General features: G+C 43.1%; 1 protein-coding gene across 2 annotated transcripts in view; it reads right to left on the reverse strand.

The window, feature by feature from the left end:
- Positions 1-12,064, reverse strand: part of DNAH14 (dynein axonemal heavy chain 14) — a 461,040-nt gene that overhangs the window by 338,781 nt on the left and 110,195 nt on the right. For both annotated transcript variants that reach the window (XM_029593090.1, XM_029593089.1), the window contains exons 24-28: positions 10,618-10,722; positions 10,250-10,368; positions 4,935-5,009; positions 3,139-3,226; positions 1,093-1,343 (exon numbers count right to left, since the gene is read on the reverse strand). In XM_029593090.1, coding sequence (XP_029448950.1) covers positions 1,093-1,343; positions 3,139-3,226; positions 4,935-5,009; positions 10,250-10,368; positions 10,618-10,722 — 638 coding nt within the window. The remainder of the gene's footprint in view (positions 1-1,092; positions 1,344-3,138; positions 3,227-4,934; positions 5,010-10,249; positions 10,369-10,617; positions 10,723-12,064) is intronic.

Consider the following 12,064-nt stretch of genomic DNA (forward strand, 5'->3'; position numbering starts at 1 on the left):
CCCTGCGGCAGATAAATCAAGTTACGAACTGGACGCGCTTTCTAAGTCAAGGAAATTTATTTATTTGGAGTTAAATGTAAAAATGATTTCCAGAATCGGGCAAAAAAAAAAAAAGTTGCATGGGATCTAATCGAACACAGTAGGCATTAAATTGTCAGTGATATGACTGCGTTTTGTCTATTTATTCATTTAAAAAAAAAAATGCATTGCCTGCATTATTGTGGTATATCTAAGAGGGCCACAGATAAACACTCATACTCTCTATATACACAGAAAACATATTAAAACAGTAATACAACATTAGCACCAAAAAAACACAAACAACTGGCGCTCATAAAAATGGATGTGACATCTCGATATAAAACCTTATACCTGACATTTCACTCATAACAACAGCACTGTACATCTGTTGCCCTTTCAAGTATTGACATGTTTTATAAATGTACTGAATTTGACTTAGGAATGTGTAGCCCCGAACGATGAATGTCTCCTCAAGTAGTCGAGGATCCTTGAACCATGAATGTATGTATATTGTGAACCGTTGTGATCTTTACTGGAATGACGCTATATAAAATGCTTAAATAAATAAATCTGATATTAGTATCTCACAGCAGCTCAGCAAATGCCTGCGAAAAAAAGATATGTTTTCAAGCTCTTGTGGAAGATGACCAGCGAGCTGAAACCAAGGCTGATGTTAAAAAAAAAAAAAAAAAAAAAGGCAGAGCATGAAATAAGGGGCAGATCTGGACGGGCGGGGAGAGAGTAAGCGCGGAAATTTCATTTTGAAGTCTGCACCTGTGCTTTCGTGCACTTGGCTTTGCACCCTGCTTCCTTTTATTTATAAATAAATGAATATTAGGCAGGGCCGTACACGAGACTTCCACAAAATCAAAGGGCTTCAGGAAACTCATGGCAGGCATTCCTGAAGGAAAGATTTGCTGCAGTTCACAGTACCTGATCACATCTGTGTGAGGATGGGTGTAGCAGTTTACAAGTGATGACATAGCTGAATGCAACCTGTGCTGGTTTCTCTTGACTACCAAACATGGTGCCGAAGAGAGGTTCACGCTCTTTTTTTTTTTTTTTATATACCTGGTCCATTCAAAGTCCTCAGGTTTGACAACTTTCTTCTGGATTATCTCCATCAGCACATCTCTGCAGTGCACATAAAGGGTGAGCAACGCCTCTAGCGTGGTCCTCTGGCGACGGTGAAGACTGCCCGACACCATCTCTGCAAGCTCCTCGAGCTGCTTTACCAGGCCAGCATGGACTCTTCTCAGCTCTGTCTCTGGGTCTGGGTCAAGGAAACTTCGCAGGCAGTCCTTGCTGAACATAATTTGGCTCTGCAAAATGTCAAAAACAAGATTTTGGCATGACTTACCACAGCACTGTACAGCACACTTCGCTACTGCAAATAAAAAATATTGTTTAATATCTTTAAGCAGAAGCCGCCTGAATCAGGCTGAAATCACGTATTTTGCATACTATAGAAACATCATACATAAAATTACTGTAAGTTTTCCAGTATTTAGACTGGTAGATTTTATTTTTTTAAGTCTAAAAGACACACAGAAAATCATTTTTCTCATTCTTGATGCTAATCATTCATACATACAACTGTATTAACATGATTAAATACCATTACAAAAATGAGACTTATTGTTCAGACAGCTGGTGAAAATTGTTTTGTTTCAGGAGGTTTTTAGTTAACTGATCATATTTGTCTGTTTTTTTTAAATGTTTCATGGTTTAGGGGGTTAATGTTAATGGTATTATGATTTATGAATCAAATTTGTTATAGATGGTGTTTATTCTTTTATGGTTTTTATTGTCATTTCCATTTTTTTTTATTATTATTTCTTTGCTATTTTTATTTTTATTTTGTCTGCAGCTACATGTAAAGTCCAACACGGGCAGCTGGACAGGTCTCTGGGCATAGCCACTTTGGAGCACAAGAACTTTCATCACATCTAAGCCCTCCGAGTTATCCATCGACAAAGAGCATCGCCAAGCCAAAGTCAAAGATGATAACGTTAAAACAAGCACGCAGGTGCTCATACACACACGTATGGGCACGCAAGCCAACATACGCTGGAATTTTAAATCGTGCGCATCTTGAGGTCATCCAGAACCCTCTGGTTCTTCATCTGCCACGCCTCCCAGTTGACCGAGCCCCCTCCCCCTGGCATGTTAGGCCCAATCATCGATTTCTGCAGACTTGAGCAGCAGTAAATACGGACTTACGCGCGTAACTGCTGGCCCTGCCCCTTGGAAGGGTACAAAATTACCCTCTCAATGTTGATGCAGATACTTTGAATTTAAGAAAGCTTCAAAATGACTGAAATGCTTAGGCAGGAGGGAGGGACACTAAGGAAAGAGAAAACAAATGCAGATGAGAAAAATCATGGGGGGGGGGGGGGGGAAAGATGATTTTGATGCAAAATACTGGCAGAGATCTGGAGGGATGCACTCCTCAGATGACGGACAGCGTCAACACTCAATAGTAATGGGTTTGGTGTTGCACAGCTGCCCTGCTGCACATGCTCAAAGATATTTCTGGAGAGCTGTAGATGTTTTCCCCCAGTGCCTATGACCAGGCCATAGGTACCCTTCATTGACACTGCCTGGTGTCAGAATACACTCAGAGATCCAGGGAACAGGAAAGTCATCTGGGCAAAGTTAGCCGGATAACTTTACTGAAACATGCAGCGAAGCCCAGCTGGCTACGCATTCCTTTGACTCTGCCCAGCTAAAGAGTAAAGTTATCCGCATTACTTGGATAACTTTACCTGGTTAGCGCCGAATATATCAGTGCTAATCTGGCTAAAGGTAAACCCTACCCCCTGGATCACGCCCCCATCATCGCCTCTTATTTTTATCTGGCTGAATTCTGTTCAGGCAAAACTGAAAGAGAGCGCGGTGGGGGGAAATTTTACCGAATCAAAGATTTGTCTGGGAAACCCCTGAAGCTGACCAAACAAATCTTTGGAAAATGAACCTCCAGACTCTGATGATGATATAAGATTTAAACACTTAAGGAAAAGACTTAAAACTTAAGTAACCACCGAGGAAGCTCTGTTGCTTTTCTCCTTTTCTGGTCAGAAGGATGTCTGTAGAGATATTCCAGTTTTTACCTACCACAACAAGGACTACCTGCCCCGGATGCATCGTCACCCATTTTCTAAATTCCGATTTGCTCCACTCCTTCACTCCAGCTGTTACAAGCCTGCAAACAGACCATTCACCGAATTAGCATTACAGCTTAGTCAAATCATTTTATACTCTCTTCTTCTACCACATAAAGGATCTCGCAAACACTAAATAAAAAGAACCTGGCGGTACTAGAGGTGTGCATGAATTTTTTTTTTTGTCCATAAACTGACTGCGCTTACCGTTTACCCTCGGGCTCCTCGCCAGTTCTCAAAGTGAAAACCTGCGCAGATTGTTTGCTTTTGAAACTTGCTGCGGGTACAGAGTAGGCGCGGTCGCTTGCACCTGTTTGTTTGTTTTTTATTTTCCTGTGGGTGGAATTTTGCTGGAAAAGCACAGGCATGAGGATGTGAAAATGCAAACTGCATGCATGCAGTTCTCCTTCCATCCTCCCCCTCCCACCCCACGTAAACACGCTTTTGGGAACGCCTTCTCTCAGTGTGGTCCAACAGCATACGTGCTGCGGAACCATCCTCAGTACACTGAGCACAGGATACGTGATTAAAGAGCACCCATGCCTCAAGCAAGCGAAGAAAAACAGTACAGATCAAAGAAACTGGTAAAAAAAAATAAGATATATGTATATCTCAGCGTAGCTTTAAGAAGGATGGTAATAACTGACAATAAAACGTTTTATAGTTTTGAAGTTAGACTTTTTTTTTCCTGCGAGATGCCTAAATCCCAGGTACGTGCTCACGTGCCGCTGACTCTCTTTTCAAACCCGGAACACATCCTCGAGACCTCTGAATATCTCTGCGTGTCGTTTTCACAATTCTGAGCTTCACTGAATCAAAGCCCACGTTAGCTTACAAAAGGACGTGGTCCGTATTTTGGAAAAGCCCGTTCACAGCTGCCTAGGGAAGAGAGCCTCCGTTATTAACCCCGGGGCGCGGAGGGAGCTGCAGTCTGCAGCACCCTGGCCAGTGACTGCCTCTGCGATGGCCGAGCCGGGTGAAGGGTTACAAATCGGGGGGAGGAAAACCCCCCAGGTAACTGCATATAAAGGCTTATGGTACCAGAGCCTGCCCCCCCCACTAAAACAAAGCTGCTTCTAATTGAACTGGAAGGCCAAAGAAACATCAGGAAACTGCTGGGTAAAATAAGCAAACAGGAGAGACCAGGAAATTCCCTGGTACCTTGCGATGATTTGCCTCCTCTTTCAGAAGGAAGCTACGGGCGCACATCAAAAGGCCCATCCATTACGGTCTTTGTGAGAGAGGAGAGAAGAGACGGCCTGACTTGTCAGGACAAAAGAAGAGCTCAAAGAAAAATCTGAAGAAATGTATCTTTTCTTGCCTTCAATGAATTTTCAAAAAATTCGTTCTCAACAACAACAACAAAAAATCGGTTTTAACTTACTTTAAAGAAGCATTTGTGTGTAAAAAGTAAGTTCAAATGTTGAAACTTCCCAAAGTTTTCTAAATAAATTTTCACTGGAAAAATCCTAATCATGTGTGGCCGAGGAAGATTATATGGAGAACATACCACCCTCCCCAAAATAAACTTTGTCAATACTCCATATTCAGTATGGTCGCAGCCCGTTTCTGTGCCATCGCATTCTCTGCTCACCCAGAGGAAACGCTGCATGAAAAGTGCTAATAAAGAAAGCTTGCATTGGTAGCATGACCAGCAATCTAATCAACACCTGTCCGGTTAGGACCAAGTAACCCTAAAAATGAACCGCAGTAGAGAATAACTCAATAAACATACGACATTATACTTACTTTTTTACAGTGTCAAACATGGCAGTCTCCAAGTTTCCCAGCCACTGCTCAACTGGACCCCTGATACGAACATTACTGTAAAACAGTTGTGACCAGTAAGAATGTAGCCTACTGTGTAGCTTTTAAAACACAAATATGGTGCACAATGTTTAGGAAAATTGGTTCTTACCTGCTAATTTCTGTTCCTGTAGTACCACAGATCAGTCCAGAGCCCCACCCATTTTGTGGAGGTGGAGAGTCGTCCGCTCAGCTGTTGTATTTTTGTTATAGTAGAAGAGTTCTTTACCAAGTTTTTTTATTATACTAGTTCTATACAAGTTTTGTTATGCAAGATTTTGATTGTCTGTTTTGATATGGCACTTAGCTTGGGTACAGGTCAATACTGAGGAACTGCAGGTGGCACTAGGGTATTTGAAGCAGTGTCAGTTTTCACTTTCTCTGTCTCCATCTGCTGGCATGGATGAATAAACCCAGGAGTCTGGGCTGATCCGGGTACGTACAGGGTACTAAAGATTCCTTTCAGCTACCCCTGCATGAGCTTGCCTGTGAAGCATGCTGTAGGGCAGGATTTCCTGACCTAGTCCTGAATCTTTATCTGACACTTCTGGTTTTCAGACTATCCACAATGAATAAAAATGAGCTGCAAGCATTCTAGAACATGAACATAAATATTTTCCAGCCCTTCGAATTTCGAGCTTCCAAACTCGTCAGTATTTAGCTTGCATCTATGATAATTCCTGGTGGATTGGCCATATATGCAAAGTCATTTTATTGGCCGGCCACAGAGACATCTGTTGGGTTCCAGAGCACATTATTGTTACCCATAACAACTTCAGCGGGCAGGCAGTACATTTATTCACAAGCCACTTTGTCACGCATTGACGGGACATTCAAAAGCATGGGCAAGGCAGGGAAAAAAAAGACTAACGGCTGAATTTTAAAAGCCTGGCGCACATAAAAATCGGTGCGTACGAGTGTGGCCAGGCCCTGAGCAGCTGCGTGCATTTTCAAAAGGGCCCGCCACACATGTAAGTACAGGACGAGAGGCATGGTCTGGGTGGGGAGGAGCAGGACACAGGCCGGATGGGACAGCAGCCATTAGCTGCTGTCCCAGGGAAGCACGAGTCGGCAGCTGGCAGGCATGCATAAATTACTTCTGCTCCCGAGGAGCAGTAAGTAATAAAATTAAAAAATTGAGGAAAGGTAGGTTAGGTTGAGAGGGTGGGGAGGAGCGGGAAAGGGGAAGGAAGGTTAGGCAGGGGGTGAGGGAACTGGGGATGGCCTGATTGCGTTGCCGCCTGTATTTTGCAAATATTCACCCCCCCCTTGCGCGCCACATGTGCGGATTATAAAATCCAGTGCGCATGTGCGCACGCATGTTATAAAATCAGTGTGTCCATGTGCATGCGTCAGGAACTGCGTGTGCATTTTTTAAAATCTACCCCTAAGTGAATTTTTGTGAAATCTACAGTTTAAGCAGTTCTCGTATGTAGTGTCTTGCCTTTTCTTGTTTTGCTCTTAAATAAAAGCTTGGAAACCTGTGGCTGGTACCTTGTCTGGCTGTCTGGAGTGGCCCCCTAGGTGATGGGGTTGTCAATTTTGCTGAATTGGCAGTGGCTCAACCTCCACTGAGCAATGCATGGTAACTAATCAGCATACAAAGTTTTGCACTGACTTTGATGACTAATTTATGAAAATATGTCTAAACAAATATGTGTCAAAAACTAAGTGTGATAAGCACAATAAACTGAGCTGCACTGTATAATTTCACATCTCTAGCTCATTTGCATGTTTCACAGTTGGGTGCCAAAGATGGCTCTTTGTAACATAGTGCATTCACGCATGCAAATGATGCTTGTCTTTGGGACTGTAATTCTGACCAAAGCACAGCTCGGACCAAGATGAAACAGGGTGACTTTAGTAGCAAAAAAGGTGCGCTATCAAATGACATTAGAAAAAAATAAGAACTACACAGTAGAGATATTTCCACCCAAAAATTAGCATAAAAAGGTGACATCATGTCTTTATGTAACTATATCTTTACTTCCAGTTGGCTGCAAAGCCTCTTAGTGAAAATCCTAGATGTACATCATGGGCCATGACTACTGATCCAGTTATTGAAGTATACATCAGGAGCAATAAGGAGTCAAAGTAGGCCTTAAATTTCTTTTGTAAAATTTTTCACGTACTTTGCTGTCCCATAATAAGGGAGGCAAGCTCACGCTGTGTTCCAAACTTTGCACTGGGACTAACCACCACAAAATGTAGGCACCTGAGAGGTGTTGTCGGGCTGCAGCACCTGGACAAAATGGCCATTTTAGGTTGCATGGAGCATGGTATTCAGAGGTGACCTCCAACCAACTGCCTCTAGCTCTCCAACCGATGGAGATCCAGGTGAAATATTTAGTACGGTTCTGTTTGAGACCCTAGAGAACATCCATGCTAAATATTGTTCTATTTGCAGGAGGATGAGCGTGGACCCCTGGTCCACTTGATATGGAATGACCTTTATGTTTTTCAACACTTGATAGGGCAATGTGTGGATCTGTCAGGTACATATGTTTACACTGAATGATGCATATACTATAGAAAAGACAAGAGGGAATGGCTTTAAGTTATATCAAAGGAAATTCAAAGTCCTTCTGAAAAATAATGACTTTGCTATCAAATGATCAGGTTATAATGTTTGCATGCTTTGGAGCCAGACAGTTTCTGGTAGTCACTTTAGTAATACTGTAAGCACAGTAGTGATTAGCCAATGCAATTGTTATTTAGCCACATTTAATGCAATGAAACAGAGAAACAAGGAATATGGTGACAGATAAGGACCTTAAGGTCCATCTAGTTGGCTCAGTAATATTCTTGGAGCACAGTCGTACACCCTACTCTTCACAACCAGGAATGTTCTGCGTTTATCCCTGGCTTTCTCGAGTTCCCTTAATTGTTTTAGTCTCTACCACCTCCCCTCACCCCTAGGAAGCCATTCCATGAATCCACCAACATTCTGTGAAAATAAATATTTCCTGATGTTGCTCCTAAGTCTACCCCCATGGAGCCTCTTATCGTGACCTCTTATTCTACAGTTTTCTTTCCTCTGGAAAGGTTTGCTTTTTGTATATTGATGCCTATCGAGCACAGTGTGCTACTGAATGAGGCTCGTTCCTATAGAACACACACCCTTCTCTTCCTCGTGGTGACCGAAACAAGTTTCGAGTCTTTTGTCATTAGTGTGGAAACATTACAACCAGATGGAAGCAAAACTGATGATTAACTTCCTCTTACTATGTTGAGTAGGGTTGGAGTCCGTCTTATGACAATCTCTTTCATTTTTTTATGCTTTCCAACGTACGCACTGTTGGAAAGAATTTTACATAAAGGAGATTGTTTTTCAGATCCCTGTCTTTTCCTATGAGGTCGATATTCAAAAGCCATTGGACAGATAATTGAAAAGTTATCCGTCTAAATGGCTATCCAGCTAAATTTAAAGCTGTATGCAGCTAAATTTTAGCCAGGATCTGGAGAGAAGGAAGAGGAAAGAAGGGAGGTTCCAGGATCTGAAGAGAAGGGAGAGGAAAGCAGGGAGGTTCCAGGATCTGGAGAGAAGGAAGAGGAAAGAAGGGAGGTTCCAGGATCTGGAGAGAAGGGAGAGGAAAGCAGGGAGGTTCCAGGATCTGAAGAGAAGGGAGAGGAAAGCAGGGAGGTTCCAGGATCTGGGGGATGGAATCTGAGATCAAGGGAGCGAGATCCTGAATTTCAGTGGGTGGGGGAGGGGGAAGGAGAGGAGGGAGGTATCTGTACCATGCTCTGGTCCTGCTTCCCCTTACAACTCCCCTCTCAATCTGGAACGCATAAACCAGCATCAATCCCTTTTCTGTCACATACACCAACACTGCCCCCTTCCACCCATCTCATCCTGCAGCCTCTCTTCTCACCCCAAATAATCCCCATTCAGCCCCTCCTAATCTTACCAAAATGATCCCTTTCTCTCTCTGTGCTCACCCCCCTCCCATTTTGTTCTCTGCATGCTGCCTGGGGAGGGAGGGGCTGGAGCAGGAAGCAGGGGGGCTGTTCTCTGCAGGGAATAACCACTGCTATTAATTGCATCAGTAGCATGGGATCTTCTTGGTGTTTGGGTACTTGCCAGGTTCTTGTGGCCTGGATTGGCCTCTGTTGGAAACAGGATGCTGGGCTTGATGGACCCTTGGTCTGACCCAGCAGGGCAATTTCTTATGTTCTTATGAGTGAAATTCAGCACAGCTGGAAGGTAGTAAATCTTCAGCCAGCCTGCTGCCCCCTCCTCCTCTGGGGACAGATAACGGATAAAGTGTCTGGGCAGGGGTGAAACGTGGCGAGGTCAGGTGATTCAGGGCCGCTGTCTTCTGCCTGAAACAGATACCATTCCCTGCAGGTTGAGCCCTGGGTGCAGGCGGCTGCCGGGACTTTCCAGGCAGGAGCAGGAACCAAAAAGGTCCTGAAGACCAGGATCAGAGCAGGAACCAGGAATGTAGCCGAGGACCAAGAATCAGCAAATGCAGGAGCGTGGCCAGGCTACAGGATATCACAGAGCAAACTCTGCATGGACTTTTGAACCAGCAAAGTGTGCCAGGCTAGAGCTCTTTAGATGCTTGGGACACAACTAATTCAGGTCCAAAAGGGAGCTTCTGGAGGTGGGTCTCCCTAACTTTACTTCTCTTAGTATTTTCTGCATGGCTGTGGTGATTCATAGTCCTGTGGCTCCACCACAGGATCCCCTGCCCTTGAACAACAAGAACCACAGGTTCAATCCCTGGTGCCTCTGATAACTATACAAGTTACCTTAGGTATCTCTACATCACAACGTAAATTAAGAACAAACAATTAGAATGCAGGAAGAGAGACCCCGCTGGTCTCCATTCTTCCCTCATTTACCCCTCTGCATGGTTCAAAAATAATCTATAGCAAAAGTGACATAACTGCAATCACTTTGTGTGTGTTCAAATAAGTTCCTTGTAAATAAAAAGAGATAAATATTCAGCTGCTAAGCAGCTCTGCTATTGAGTCAAATAAACCTATTCGCCACTGAACATACCTGAATATCCTAAAATTAGCCAGGTAAGTTATCCAGCTAACTCTGCTCCTAGCCGGAATGCCTCTGACTTATCTGGCCAAATTCATGTTATCCAGCTAGAATTTATCTGGATAAGTGGCCACGTATTCATTTCACCGGGAAACCTTTTGGTTATCTGGCTAAATATTTTTGGATCTGGACCTTGTATATTTTTCGTTGCACTACTATGTTATCAACAGTATATAAACAAAGAACTGGGCAACCGTACTTTGGCAGCAAAACGTTTTCTCCTTCAGCAGATCTGACCATCACCACTACTGGAGGGCTCTTTCCACGTTGTTGTATGTCCAGCCACCTAATGTTCTCAAAGCATTTCACAAGATGAGGCTGTGACATGGGAACAAAATTAACAAATAAATAAATCATGCAAATAAACAAGCAGATGGACAAACTGCCAGTCAGCCAATTATTGACCATTTATCTCTACTGGCCCAAATCTACAGCATAAAATATTACAAGATAGTAATTTTTCCATCTTTCTCCCATAACTACAACATGGGAGAATAGCTTTACTACAGCCCACATGATTACAACCCTAATTATTCCCAAACTGTTTATAAGCTATCAGAATATTACCTGCACAACATCAGGATTCTTGCTTTCTGCCAAAATGTTGAGCAGTTCATCGTTACTGAGAAAGTAAAACCTTGGGAAGACCATTCTCTTAATTTCCAGATAGTCCTACATTATGAAAAAAGAGGAAAAAAAGGCATGCTAATATTAAAATGGTGACTTAGTTTTAAAGTTGACTATTGAGAGCTAGGGATATGTATTTGTATATAACGAATAGGCATTCTGAAACGAGCTGGACCCCATTAATTTCTTTTGGAGGTCCCTGAAATGAATGGAGGGGGTCCTCCGAATTAAATCCTATTTGTTCCATGTGTTTTATTCCCCGTTCATTTCTATGGGCCATTGAAGTCTATAACTCATAGAAATCAATGAGAGTCATGTGTGAGGCTATGAGCTGTTGTCAAGGAGATCACAGCATAAAGAAAACATATCACAGTGATCCACCCTATTGCTGCTCTCCAGATCCAGTGACACTGATCTTGAAGCCTGAGATGTACTGTGCATTTCCTCTGTAGACATTGCCTTGGGAGGATGCTGTTACCTGTTATACCCCTAATACCACAATAGGGGAGTTGCTGTCATATGCCTGCCTGCCATATCCAAGAAAATCAGCAGCAAGTTTAAATAGGGAATATAATAAAAGCTTTCTTAATAAAGCAAAGCTCACAAATACTAGGAAAGCTATACTGAGGAGAAACCATTTACCTATTATCAATGTGACTAAAGTTTCAATCGGAAAGCAAATTTCAGATGACATTCACAATGCCACCCAGCACCTAGCTCAAGTTAGATTAAGGAATGTAATAAAAGCTTATTTCAAGAAAAAATGTACTTATTATTACTTGTACTGAATCTGACAATTGGCAAGCGTGTTTCATCAGAATGACTGGCATCTCCCATGCTACTTTGCCTTTCTGCTAAACTCTATAGGCTACTCCTTTGGGGTTTTTGTGTCACTGTGCCTTGCTGTTGTTCTCCAGACCTTACACACTTTTGAGTTGTTCTTGCCAGACTGAGAGCTGCTTTACACCTCTCATGTTGTTTTGGTATCTTGATGCCACTCTTTGTGCTGCTTGGCCCTTTTATCAGTGGCTTGGGGAATTTTCCTGCCAGCTTTTCTGCTTTGTTCCCTCTTCTCGGTGCCCTGGGTTGCTGGTGCCATGTTTGGTGCCACTTTGCCTCTCGTGTTGCCACCACAGGTTCATGCCACTGTTGCTGGTGCACTCGTTTGGAGCCTTGGGGTGTTCTTTCCACACTAGCATTCTTCCTTGCTCCTCTGATGATGTCTTGAAAAGCTGGTGCCAATGCAGGTTACCCTTTGCCTCTTTACGGAGCCTTAGGCTATTCTTGCTGCTTTTGGTGCCACTTCGCCACAGTCTATGTTGTTTGGAGTTCTTTTCCCCTTCTAATAATGTCTTTCTATGTTCCTCGAGAATTGATGAGAAAGCCC

The sequence above is a fragment of the Rhinatrema bivittatum genome, chromosome 3 (assembly GCF_901001135.1).
Source record: "Rhinatrema bivittatum chromosome 3, aRhiBiv1.1, whole genome shotgun sequence".
Classification (NCBI taxonomy): domain Eukaryota; kingdom Metazoa; phylum Chordata; class Amphibia; order Gymnophiona; family Rhinatrematidae; genus Rhinatrema; species Rhinatrema bivittatum.